The sequence below is a fragment of the Mus musculus genome, chromosome 4 (assembly GCF_000001635.26).
Source record: "Mus musculus strain C57BL/6J chromosome 4, GRCm38.p6 C57BL/6J".
Classification (NCBI taxonomy): Eukaryota; Metazoa; Chordata; class Mammalia; order Rodentia; family Muridae; genus Mus; species Mus musculus.
The window spans coordinates 83,610,387-83,623,927 of record NC_000070.6 but is presented as its reverse complement, the minus strand read 5'-3'; the positions used below and the strand labels follow the sequence as shown (position 1 = coordinate 83,623,927).

The 13,541-nt window shown below is 42.1% G+C and overlaps 1 protein-coding gene and 1 pseudogene across 7 annotated transcripts in view; one reads left to right on the top strand and one right to left on the bottom strand.

Moving 5' to 3' along the window:
• Ccdc171 (coiled-coil domain containing 171) overlaps positions 1-13,541 on the bottom strand; it is a 340,735-nt gene that overhangs the window by 242,216 nt on the left and 84,978 nt on the right. For 6 of the 7 annotated variants that reach the window (XM_006537992.3, XM_006537991.3, NM_001355378.1 and 3 more), the window contains one exon: positions 2,965-3,103. The exons of the other annotated variant lie outside the window; for it this stretch is intronic. In XM_006537992.3, the coding sequence (XP_006538055.1) occupies positions 2,965-3,103 (139 nt within the window). The remainder of the gene's footprint in view (positions 1-2,964; positions 3,104-13,541) is intronic. 7 annotated transcript variants of the gene reach the window in all.
• On the top strand, positions 11,709-12,912 carry Gm18687 (predicted gene, 18687; annotated as a pseudogene).

Here is a 13,541-nt window from a genome sequence, read left to right as displayed (position 1 = left end):
CACAATGGAAGGAGACAGCCAACATCCAAAAGCTGTCCTCTGATCTACACACGCACAAAACACATACACACACATACACACGACAGTAATAAATAAAAGGAAACTTTAAAAGAAGCCGAAAACACAAAAAGCTGCAGGACTGGTGATATAAACTCAGTGGTACAGCACTTGCCTAACACTAAAGGGTTCAAGGGTTCAAGCCTCAGGATGCAGAAATAAACAACAACAAAAATGAAAGTTGAAAGAGAAAGGTAACAGGGAAGAAAAAAACAGCAAAGAGATAAAAAGAGTAAGACATAAGAAAAAGACAAAATGATACATGCATGAAAACGCCAAAGTGAAATTCCGACGGTTAATCTCAACTATCAGCTTGATATGGTGGACTTCTCAGCTTGATAAGGCCTGACTGTAAGGGATAAGGTTCAGCTGGGGTGGGAAGGGAAGACCCGCCCACTGCTGTGTGTCAGCTGGGGTGGGAAGACCCGCCCACTGCTGTGTGTCAGCTGGGGTGGGAAGACCCGCCCACTGCTGTGTGTCAGCTGGGGTGGGAAGACCCGCCCACTGCTGTGTGTCAGCTGGGGTGGGAAGACCCGCCCACTGCTGTGTGTCAGCTGGGGTGGGAAGACCCGCCCACTGCTGTGTGTCAGCTGGGGTGGGAAGACCCGCCCACTGCCGTGTGCTACTCCCTGGGCTGGCTCCAGCTTGTCCCAAGCACTCATCACCCTGCTTCTGAACTGCAGATGAAATGTGACCAACTCCCTCAAGTCCTGCTGCCATGACTCCCTCATCACATTCGTTAGTGTATTTCATTGCAGCAATAGAAAAGAATAACTATAGAAAAGAAACTCGTCACTGTGTGCTAACTTTAAAATAACAATAAAAATAAGATACAAAGGATTTGAGAGAGGGAAGAAGAGAAAACATTATTAATTTGAACCACACAACCTGAAACAGTACATCATCGCTTAGATGGCAACCCAGTAATTTTTTTTAACATCTCATTAGTTCTGCAACTGCTTTTAGTGCTTGATAGTGACCTATCAAGTTTTAAAAAAACAATTGGTCTACAACTTTCAGCACTCTTACCAAAACAATAATGTTTAATAGGAAGACTGCCAAGCAAGCAAAGGTTTCTAATGAGCTGCAACTTGCCCTAGACTATTCATCAACATGCAAAAGTCAAATTAAAATAAAAATCTATTGCAACCAAGTAAATTTTCTGATCACAAAACACCCATCAACTCTGTAGTGAATTAAATTAAAATCTTGCTTTTTTTTAACCTACTTATTACAGTTCCAGGCCAGAACTAGGAGAAACTGTGCTACTTAAATCAGAGATAATCTGAACTCTGCACTCCTACCTCTGACCCACTTCCATACTACTGAAAACAATGATTAGTAAGCAAGCAGACCAAACTCAGCAACCAGCTCAACCACCCTAGGCTATTCTTCTCCACCTATCCATCCTTTTGAACTAAGAGTTAAGAACCAAGGCATGCACAAACAACACAGCTCCATGGCCCAAGCGCTTGCCTGGAATGTAAGAGTTTAAATACAAATCGTGGGGGGGAATAGAACAGTCCATGATATCTGTGTTTCCCATATCACTGAATGTCACAACTTTCCAAATCCTAAATTCTGATGACAAATGATTCACAAGGCAAGCCAAGCTATCCCCTGAGTCTGAGCACACTGCCCATCTCATGATGAAGAGGGAATCTATATAACATTGGAACATTTGAGAGATGGCCTAGAGGTTAAGAACACTGCTGCTCTCCAGTGAGCCCTGGTCTGATGCCCAGCACCTACATGATGGCTCCCAACTGTCTCTAGTTCCAGTTCCAGAGGATCCAACACCCTTTTGGGTTGTTTCTTCCTTAAACATTACATGGATGTAGTACATAAGCATACATTCAGGCCAACACTCATACACACACAATTTCTTTTAAGTCTCAAAAATATGTTTTAAATACTGAAGAGTTTTAATTTAAGCTTATAATTACCCTTCTTCTTGGAAGCATTGATTTGGCCACTAAGTCTTAATAAACCTTTTTTCTATCCTTTTGAAAAGAAGATATAATAACCATTGTCCACAATATAAAATCCGTAAGAGCTGCGGGACATAACTGAGTGGGAAGCCAGGCCTCTGAGGAAGTGTGCGTGCTGAGACAGGCTTGAGCAAATACAGTGTTGCTACCAATTATGGCTTCTCCCCACCTGTGGCTCCCACAGACCTCACAGGATACACAGGCACTTGGTAATAAACAGCAAAGAGCATTTTAGTCAAATTAGGACAAAAATACAATCTGAAAAGTAAAAATTATGAAACCGTGTAAAAGATCCAGCAGAATTCTGACAACTGAAAGGACAGGCAGCTAAAGAGGTTTACATAAAACCCAAAATGAAGAGTCTTAGATTATATGACAAGAAGGTGGATGTATTCTAATGCAACAGGGAGACACTGGCACGTCTCAAACAAAGGGTGGTTCACAAGAAACATCAGTATTGTAGAATAAAAAAAAATTGTCTGGTAGCTAGCATACTCATATTAATCAATTTGATTAGATGTTTTTATGATGTAATGCAAATGTAAAAAATGATTAGAAAATGAAGTCACTAAAATTATCAAATTATTGATTTTTTTCCTCCACCTAGATAATATTGTTCTGTGCATTTCAATAAGAAAGAAAAAATAATAACCTTGAATACATTTTAAAATATTCTATAATTCAGACTTGTTATTAATTCATTTGGCTTTTCCCAACTGTTTCAAGTTCGTGAGTTTTTTATTATGTATATATTTGATGAAATCAGTACTTTCAGTTTGAAATTTTTAACAATGACACTGAAATTACTTTCACACTATCATCTCATGATACATGGCGGGGAGAGGGGATAAACTTGCTTCACATCAAATATGGCCCAATAAAGCCATTGCCATAGGGGTTTTATCTTTATCCTTACCATTACAAGTTCCTCCTGTAGCTCACCGCAACTTTTTTCATTATATTGGAGTCTCTTTGAAAGATCTATAATTACTTTCTTCTGGTCTTCGATCTCTTCATTTAGTTTCTTGTTTTGGGAGAAATATTCTCTTTCTAATCTGAAAAGTTAAAAATGTCAGAGCAGGTTTTTTTTCAGATGTACTTCTCTTTCACACAAGTTGGTGATGTTCTGTGTACCATGCCAAAAGGCTTCTTAATGCCCACTTTTCCTTTTTACAAATTAAAAGATGTATGCACTCTTGAATGAAAGACTAAGGGATTAACATTTCCCCTTTGGCAGTAGGTATCTGAACTGTCCAAGGTAACAAGCAAAGAGACTGGGATAGTATTGATGAGGTCTCAATATTATTTTTTGGATGAACAAAATCCACCCATCTCAATTCTGTCAGCTCAGAAACAGCCTCAAGAGAGAGAGAAGAAGAAGAGGAGGAGGAGGAGGGAAGGAGAGAGGGAGAGAGGGAGGGATGAAGGGAGAGAGAGAGAGAGAATGAGCACTGGAGCGCACGTGTTGCAAGCTCACGAGGATGCAAGTGAACACACCTGTGAGCTCACAGAGGCAAGAGCGGGACATCATGTCCTCCTACTGACTCAGAACCTCATTGTTTTGGGCTGCCTAGCCATCCCTGACCTCCTACATGGATAGTGGGGGTACAGACTCAGGTTCTCACACTTACAGAGCACATGCTCTTATTGACTGAGCCATCTTCCAAGCCCCCAAGAAAATTATCTTCAAATTAGTGATAAGATTATCAACATACAACAGAAATGAAGCAAATGTTTTTAATCCTCCAAATAGAACATACACAAAATTTAAAATGGAAAAAAATCAAACTATACTTCATTTACTTTAAGGACATGTTTGCTACTCTAGTTGGCAGTGTGAACCTCGGAGAATGGGGCCTAGAAAGGTGTCCTACAAAAGTCTCATGCAATAGCCAACTTTAGTCACAGCACCAGGCCAATGGTATTCTGGGGGTTAAGAAGAGTCACCGAATAAGGTGTTCAATCACAAAACAAGCCACAGGTGGCAAAACTTGTTTCCACGGAGGCATATGACTAACAACAGCTGAAGAAAACTCACTCCTATCTGCTACACCGGGGAGGAGCACAGAAACACAACTGAAGAACAGTTCTGTGTTTTGAAGACACTAGGATCACGAGACTCATTAGAGTTTTCTCACAAGCGTTCAGAAGTCTCGCATGACTCCATTCTTGGACTGTGCTACAAGGATAAATTTCATTACAAAAAAAAAGTTTACTATTTAAATATCCAGGCTGGTATTAAACTGTGTTTCCATTGGTTTAGTTTTGTTTTCTTTCTTAGAAAGTCTCGACGTGCAGCTTGTATTGGCCTGGGTCTCCTTTTGTCATCTACTCTGCTGGCTTAACAGGCTCCCAAGCAGAGATTGTAGGGAAGAGCTACCACATTCCACTGTGTATATGCTCATGTGTGCATATAATAGAAGGCAGCGCCTAAGTGCTGCACTTTGAAAGTTCACATGCATATGAATAACATTAATTCCATTACTGTCACTATTTTTAGCCTGAGATCTTCCTCATAACTCCGATAGAGCCATCTCTTCCCTTTTAAGCTGTAACACGGGGGATTAGGATGACTCTGTGACAAAATCAGCACTGCACTCGGGCTAAAGGAAAAATAAGAAGCTAATGTTCTATGACACTCGCCCATACTCCAAATAGACTTTCCCCCCTCAGGGTGCAATGCAAACAAGTGTGTTGCATGTTGCCTTTTGAACCGGAGATATCCCAAGGTAAATTAGCTAAATCTAATAAACGTGTATAGGAAACTTACTTGCTACACTTATAACATCTTGGAAAGTGAACAAAACAATGAAAATGGGTAGACATAAGTTAGAAACCTATGGCAATGGAAACTCCCAGGAATTGATGAGGGTGACTGGGGGGAGAGGTACGGACCCTGAATGGGCCATTTGCTGTAACCAGGCAGGACTTCCAGTGGAGGAATTAGGACACCAACCCAGCCACAAAACCTCTGACCTATCATTTGTCCTGCCTACAAGATTTCTAGGGGATAAAGGTGGCACAGAAACTGTGGTAATGGCCAACTAATGACTTGTCCAGCTTGGGATCTATGTCATGAATGGGAGCTCACTCCTGATACTGCCTGGGTGTCCAGGAACCAGAAACTGGATATAGGATAGAAGCAAACGCAACTGGAAAAAAAAAAAGTCAATGAACTGATTCCTCATGACATTCTGCTATGCTCATAGATTGGTGCCTAACCCAACTGCCATCAGAGAAGCTTCACCCAGAAACTGGTCAAGACAGATACAGAGACCCACAGCCAAACATTACACATTGCTTGGGGAATCCTGCAAAAGAGAAAGAGGAAGGATTGTAGGAGCTGGAGAGGTCAACACCACCAAGAGAAAACCTACAGTGTCAACTAACATTGGACCACAGGGACTCACAGAGACAGAACTACCAACCAGAGCACCTGTATGAGGCTGGCCTAAGGCCTCCTCAAATATGTTACATTGTATAGCTTGATCTTCATGAGGGACAGTGGAAGCAGGGACAGTGGGAGCAGGAGCTGTCTCTGACTCTGTTGCCCACCTTTGGGACTCTTCCCCCTACTGGGTTGTCTTGTCTAGCCTTACTAGAAGAGGAGGTGCCTAGTCATAACTGCAACTTGATATGCCATGACTGGTTGATATCCATCAAGGCCAGTTTTCTGAAAAGAAGTGGAGGACTGGGAGGAGAGATGGTGGAGGGGTCAAGAGTCTGAGAGGAGAGGAGGGACAGGAAGCTGTGGAGTAAAATAAATAAAATTAAAATAATAATCAAGATATGTAAATCAGAAAGTCAACTAAAGAGTCCCAACATATAAATGCTCAAAGTTCCAGACTAAAACAACCCACAGCAGGCCTAGCATCTGGAGATTACTGAACACTAGATCAAGAGGAGTGTCCAGAGAGTACAGAAGTCATACATACTATTATTTCATCATGTATTATAGAGTAAGTCTCTAGAAACACATATAATAAAGTAAAAATGTCAACTGCCTCTGATTTCACACGCAGATGAGTTTCCAGAGGAAACCATAGAACATGAAAAAGATCAGGAATCAAATAACTACACATTGCCCAACATCTGAACTGACTGAATAACCAGCTGATCTATGAAAAGGAGGTAAAGACAAAAAGCCATGTTCTTAGTGTGCCTACAAACTGCCCTGATACGCAAGTTCTCCAAGAAGCTGCTTTACAATACAACCAATGGAATGATGGGGGGCAAGAGATTAGAAATCAAGGGGATCACAATGGAAGAGAAGCCTCAGAAATTCCAAGGAGGATGTTAAGACAGGCGCTAAGATAATACAGGAAACCTGAAAAGCCAAATGGAAGAGACAGAAAGGCCCCAGAGGGACACCTTAGAAAAAACACAATACAGCAGAATCGCAAGTCTGCTAAACATTAAGACTACCTAGAGGCTGGAGAAACGACTCAGGGTGAGGGTGCTTGCTGCCCTCCCAGAAGGCCTGACATCAGCTGGCTCATAACCATCTGTAACTCTCTGACACCCTCTTCTAGTCTCCACAAGCATCCACATTTGTTGGAGGATATTTGGTCACACTGTGAACCCCGAGACTGTGAACTGGAAAAACCTGTTTCTTGTGGTGGTGTGGCTCAGCCCTAGCACACACTTAACCCAAGCTCTTTCTGTAAACAAGAGCTAAAATAAGTCAAGAGGCAGAACAAGCAACCAGCTGACAGGGAGTGACTGTAAGAAAACCCAGGAAAGAGACAGAAGGGTCTTTGAGCTGAAGTGTATTTAAGAGAGCATAGGGGAGAAGAGCTCTGTGACCTCAGTGGAATAGGAAGGTCAGCTGACTCCTTTCCCTGCCTCTCTAAGCCAGCAGGTTTTCACCACAGCCTCTGGCTCCTGAGTTTTCATTTGGTAAATTGAAATGTTTTGGATTTTATTTTAAAAACAACATACATTCATATGTCATACACTCACACAGACAAAGACACATGCAAAGAAAAACAACAAAAATTAGGTTAAATTAAAAATAGCCAGGCAAGACGGTGCCTGCCTTTTTATTCCCAGCACTTAGGAGGCAGAGGCAGGGGGATCTCTGTTAGCTCAAGGCCAGGCTGATCTACATAGCAGGTTCTAGACCATCCAAAGCTATGTAGGAGAGGCCTTGCCTCAAATTATAAAGAAACATAACAGCAACAGAATACTTCAATGGTTGGTCATTGTGTGCTGGGTTGTTTAGACACAAGCAACCCCATTGCTGAGCTAACGGTGAGCTGCTTTAACCTGCTCACTCGGCAGCTCGCTCGCTCGCTCTTTAGGAACCGAGTACATGAGCAGAGCATGTGGCAACAATAAAAGATGAAACAGATGAGAAGACTGCTATAGAGAGATAAAGACAAGTTACAGAAAATGGTGTAGGAAGCGAAGTGTGCTGAACTGCAGAGAATCACTGGGGGAAAAGGAGCGAGGAAATGTGTGAGAGAAAAAGAAGGCAGGAGAGACCACTGTAAAAGACCTAAAGTAGAAAAAACAAAATCACGGCAGAATATGCATGCTATTTTAAAACCTAAAGTTGGGGGCTAGAGAGATGGATCAGCAGTTCAGAGTGCTTGCAAGAAAACGAGGTTCATTTATTGCCTACAACTGCAGCTCCTGGGGATCCAGCATCATCTCTGACCTCCAACCTCACGCTCTCTCTCTCTCTCTCTCTCTCTCTCTCTCTCACACACACACACACACACACACACAAAAATAAATAAAACCTTTTTAATCCCAGCACTTGGGAGGCAGAGGCAGGCGAATTTCTGAGTTCGAGGCCAGCCTGGACTACAGAGTGAGTTCCAGGACAGCCAGGGCTAAACAGAGAAATCCTGTCTCGAAAAACAAAACAAAACAAAAATAAATAAATAAATAAATAAATAAATAAATAAATAAAATAATAATAATAAATAAACCCTTTAACAATAAATTACAATCTTTTTAAATATAAAACAAAGTTAACATCAGAGCACACGTCAGTACAAAACAAGCAATGGCCATACATGAAAGGAAGCCGGGAGCCCAGGAAAGGCATCGCGTCTGTGCTGTTCTCACAGTCTTGCGATGCCAGTTTACTCTTTAAACCACAAAGCAGAAGGCTGGGAAAGGGGAGAAGACAGGGAAGCCGGGAGCTAGCATGCTTTACCCATTTTTTTAAGTTCAGCTAACAGTTTGCTTTTTTAAAAACAAATAACCATCTCTCCAGGCTATATTTTAGCAAGAATGTTAATAACAGTGCCACTAAATCATAATACTTTGTTTTCTTCAGAAATCTATTTGGGAAAAAAAAAAAAGCTCCTGAATATTGAGGAACACAGGAAATAAAATTTATCTGCAGTCCATTCAATAGCCTATCTTTAAAGTCACTTTAAATGATATTTAAATGTTGACTGAATTTGAGGCTTACCACAACCTTTTGCCTACTACTGCTGCCCACTAATCAATTACCATAACTAATGAAAACTCTATAATTCAAAATCACTGAAAAGCTTCTCCTGCGAGTTCAAGATTTAAAGAATCCTTTTGTTGTTGTTGTTGTTGTTTTCATATTTATTTTTTATATTTATTTATTTATTATTAGATAGTTTCTTTATATACATTTCAAATGCTATCCCAAAAGTTTCCTATACCCTCCCTCTGCCCTGCTCCCCTACCCACCCACTCCCACTTCTTGGCCCTGGCGTTCCTCTGTACTGGGGCATATAAAGTTTGCAATACCAAGGGGCCTCTCTTCCCAATGATGGCCAACTAGGCCATCTTCTGCTACATATGCAGCTAGAGACATGAGCTCTGGGGGTACTGGTTAGTTCATATTGTTGTTCCACCTATAGGGTTGCAGACCCCTCCAGCTCCTTGGGTGCTCTCTCTAGCTTCTCCATTGGGGGCCCTGTGTTCCATCCAATAGATGACTGTGAGCATCCACTTCTGTATTTTCCAGGCACTGGCATAGCCTCATATGAGACAGCTATAACAGGGTCCCTTCAGCAAAATCTTTCTGGCATATGCAATAGTGTCTGGGTTTGGTGGCTGATTATGGATAGATCCCCAGGTGGGGTAGTCTCTGGATAGTCCATCCTTTCGTCTTAGCTCCAAACTTTGTCTCTCTAACTCCTTTCATGGGTATTTTGTTCCCTATTCTAAGGAGGAATGAAGTATCCACCCATTGGTCTTCCCTCTTCTTGGTTTTCTTGTGTTTTGCAAATTGTATCTTGGGTGTTCTATGTTTCTGGGCTAATATTCACTTATCAGTGAGTGCATATCTAATGACTTCTTTTGTGATTGGGTAACCTCACTCAGGATGATATCCTCCAGATCCATCCATTTGTCCAAGAATTTCATAAATCCATTGTTTTTAATAGCTGAATAGTACTCCATTGTGTAAATGTACCACATTTTCTGTATCCATTCTTCTGTTGAGGGACATCTGGGTTCTTTCCAGCTTCTGGCTATTATAAATAAGGCTGCTATGAACATAGTGGAGCATGTGTTCTTATTACCAGCTGGAACTTCTTAAGGAATCCTTTATAACTAAGAAAATTGTAGTAATAGAGATATGGAATACATATTCCACCTAAATACATTTTCATATTCACTTTTATGAAACTGTGAGTGAGAATTAGAATTCTGATTCTGAAATGCATCATAGATATCTTTTCCTGCCACACAATAAAATCCCATCAAGAAACAACTTTAACAGCCTTAACCAGGCCAGTGACAATGTGCACTGAAGAGTGATCTGGCACACTGGGCTCCATCTGGGCAGCTGTACCCATGGGATCTCTGTGCCTGGAGTTGATCTCACCCTGCCCGGAGCCCCTCCAACCACTACAAGGTCCCCTTACTGATGTGTCGGTCACCAGGCCCTGGTCACTGTGATCTGTCACACAGCCGCTTTTCACAAGTGTGAGAACACTGCCCTGGAGCTCAAAACCACATCCAGGTGGCCAAGCCAACTTAGCCAACAAGGGTTTGGCTTCCCCCATGCCAACTTGGACAGTCCTCTTTCCCCTTACTCATGAAAGTGTAAGTTTATTTCCTAAATAAAAACAAAACACTGAACCACTGTCATCTCTCTGGTCCTGCTTACGCTACAGCTTTGTTATTGCTATATCAGTGCTTCACGTATGCCCTAAACTTCCTTACTCCTGGGGCTATAAACTAAAATGTGGTTCAGGGGCTGGAGAGATGGCTCAGCATTTAAGAGCACTTACTGCTCTTCTAGAAGACCCAGGTTCAACTCCCAGCTCACTCATGGCAGCTCACCACTGTCCACAACTCCATTCTCCAAAGACCTGATACCCTCTTCCAGCCTCGGAGAACACCAGGCATGTGCATACATACACACAGGCAAAAATCCCATATAATAAAATCTTTTTTAAAGTATTGTTCACAAGAAAGAATAGTAGGAACAATAAAAGATAAATGCCACATTTACATTCATCTATGGAACACAGAATTAAATGTACACATAAATACACATGTGCAGTGCTTGCATGTACACACACACACACATACGCTCACACAACATGAAAACAGACTTTTTAGTGGAGGGATGGGCCATCACGAAAGAAGACAAGGGAGGGTTATAGATGGGGAAGAATACGAAGAAAGCACAATGAGACTCATGTATGGAAACTTGGGCTCATTGGAAAGCTGCTTGCTCCTGCCCCAACCCCTCATGCTTCCCATTCCCTTCATCAAATCATAGTCTACTCCTCCTTCATACAGCATCCCTGCAGAAATGAAGACGTTCTAAACAATTCTAATCAAGGCTAGGAAGATGGCTCAGCAGTTTAGAACCCTCATCGCCATTGCACAGGACCAGGTCCAGTTCCCGGTACCCACGTGGTAGCTCACAACCACTTGGAACTCCAGTTCCTGGGGATCCAATGGCCTCCTCTGACCTCTATGCATAGAGGCACACATGGGTTGCACACCCATGCACATAAAATACTCATACAACATAAAAGAGAAAAAATAAACCTAAAAGTATTTGTTTCAAGAAACAGTTCACTTGTGACCCTTCCTTCAACTACAGACTACTGAGACTACGAATTCTACAAAGAATCAGAATTTCTCCAAGAATCTCACCCTAGAAGGAAAAGGCTGAAGCCCAATGCCAGCCAATGAGGAAACAAGTCTCTCAGAAAGTGATTTCACATAGTTTTGACAACTTGTCAGACTACTTGACAGGAAAGACTGGAGCCATGACAACAGTGATGGGCAGACCATCCCTGAGAAGGACTACTTAATTATAAATACTCCTTGCCCTCTACTTAAACCTAACCCCCATGTCAGGTCCCTAAATGGGCTGGGGAGTCACTAGACCCTTTTTTTCTTTCTGCCCAATGAGATCATAGAGAATATATCCTTTCCCTGGCTTTTACTAGAATTACTTGTCTGTTTACATGGCCTACTGTAGGTGAGTGACCAGTCCTAGCTTGTTAGGACTACTAACACGTAACCTAAACTGGTAACAACTTCAAACTGCAAACCAGGGTCCAGGCCAATTTCTAAGGCAATCATACTAAAGTATGGTACCCCAAGGCCCAACACATGACAGGGTGGCCTGCTGCTCTCCACTTCCCTGCCTCGTGTGGCTGTAAGACCCTCTCTGTACAGTGTATTGTGACCCAGAAAGCACCTACCTTGCCTGGAGTTGAAAGCAAGGATCCAGACGTGTAGTTTGCCTGGATCATTTGGTTCCCAAAAGGAAGGACCGCCCTCGCTTTCTGCTACCTCATTCCCACCCCTTGGGAAGAGATTCTTAGTATTGTGCCTGAAGAAACAGGAAGTCAGGCTGTAGAACGGTTACTCAGCACAACTTTCCCATTTCCTCAAGGAGGTAATTTTACCTAGGGACACTTATTAAGGTGTCGTTACTCAGTAGCTAGATTGTAACATGTGACATGCAGGGTGCTTTTAGTAGGCCGTGTCCAATAAGCCAGCTTACCAAGATCCACATTCTCAAAGACCAAAGGTATGAAGCTAGAAAGACTGGGGTACCCATACAACAGAGCTAGGTTCCTCCCAGGTACTGAAGAAGACGGCCGGAAAAGTCTTTCTATCTCTAATCCTGGGAGTGTGGTTAATAATGGACACAAGACCAGATCTTTCCTATTGCAAGAATCAATGATAGTATAGCAATATCTGGGCCATAGGATATGTCTACTGGACTCTGGAAAGTCAAAGATAGTATGCTGATCGAAAGTGATAGATGCTCCGTTTCCCAAGTTCCTCCTTGTATATGCTTGTATTATTCACAAAGACCTAAAGGGCATCCCCAAGGAGACCACAAACCTTAACAGCTACAAACTCTGGCTCTGGCCTTCAATAGTAAGAACAAGGACTTGGAAACAGTATCTCTGGATGGATACTTGCATCTCTGGAAGGCTAAAAATACATTACCTAAGCTCCTGTCTAACACATTACCATTACAGTGCATCTGGACCATGGTAGAAAATGGTCAGGGTAAATAGTGGGTTCTCGAGCTTATGTCTTCTTTTCAGTACATGGCAGCTGTCAGACAACAATGAGTCTGTCTGTTCCAGGAATGAGGCACTGCAATCAGGTCAGTGAGCTTCTACAAACACATCATACGATGTGACTATGGGCACAGGGTAGAGCTTCCTGCTACTCTCTGATATCATAGCTCAGAGATTTCAGAAAGGCTCTCAGACTGTTATGGGTCCAAGCTTCTTTTGGGGGGTGAGGAGGGCAGAGGGGGAGTGGAGGGCGATGTTTTTACATCCACTGCTACAACTTGTCTAAACTGGACTAAAATCTTTTTATCAGGAGGCTCTTGGCCTTCAGAGCCTTATGGAACTATGCTCTGCTCTGGATTTAATGACATCTCTCTCCAAAAATACAGCTTTGTCCTGGCTTCCTCCTTCAGTGCCACTGTTTGTTCTCCGCTCCCCATTTTTCTGGTTGAAGAAGCATGTTATCTATCTGTATGAGTGGAAATTCCAGAGTTAGCCCATGGTTTAGGACTTAGCAGGCAGCCCCATGCAGAAATCCAAATTGGAGGTTGTTTTAATTTTTAGTAGTTTTGTTGTTGTGTGTTTGTTTGTTCCAATAATCAGAATTTTGCTGGGTTTTCTTCCTGGCTTCTCAACTAAACATTTTCATGAACCCCTACCCTATATCTACCATACAATCCATCTACACCACTCCTGGGCATATGCCCAAAAGACTTTATCTCTTACTACAGAGGTACTTATGCATCCATGCTCATCACTACTCTATTGACCACAGCTAGGAAAGACTCAGGACAAATGACCATCAACTGATAAATGGATAATGAAAAGGTGATACATCTGTGAAAGAAATATTACTTAGTTATAGAGGAAAAAATTAAATCATGAAATTTGCATATAAATGAATAGAAGTAGAAAAAGTTATACAAGTTGAGTTCACCCAGGCGCTGCATGCCCTCTCTTGTATCAGAGTCCTAGCTTTGAATGTGTA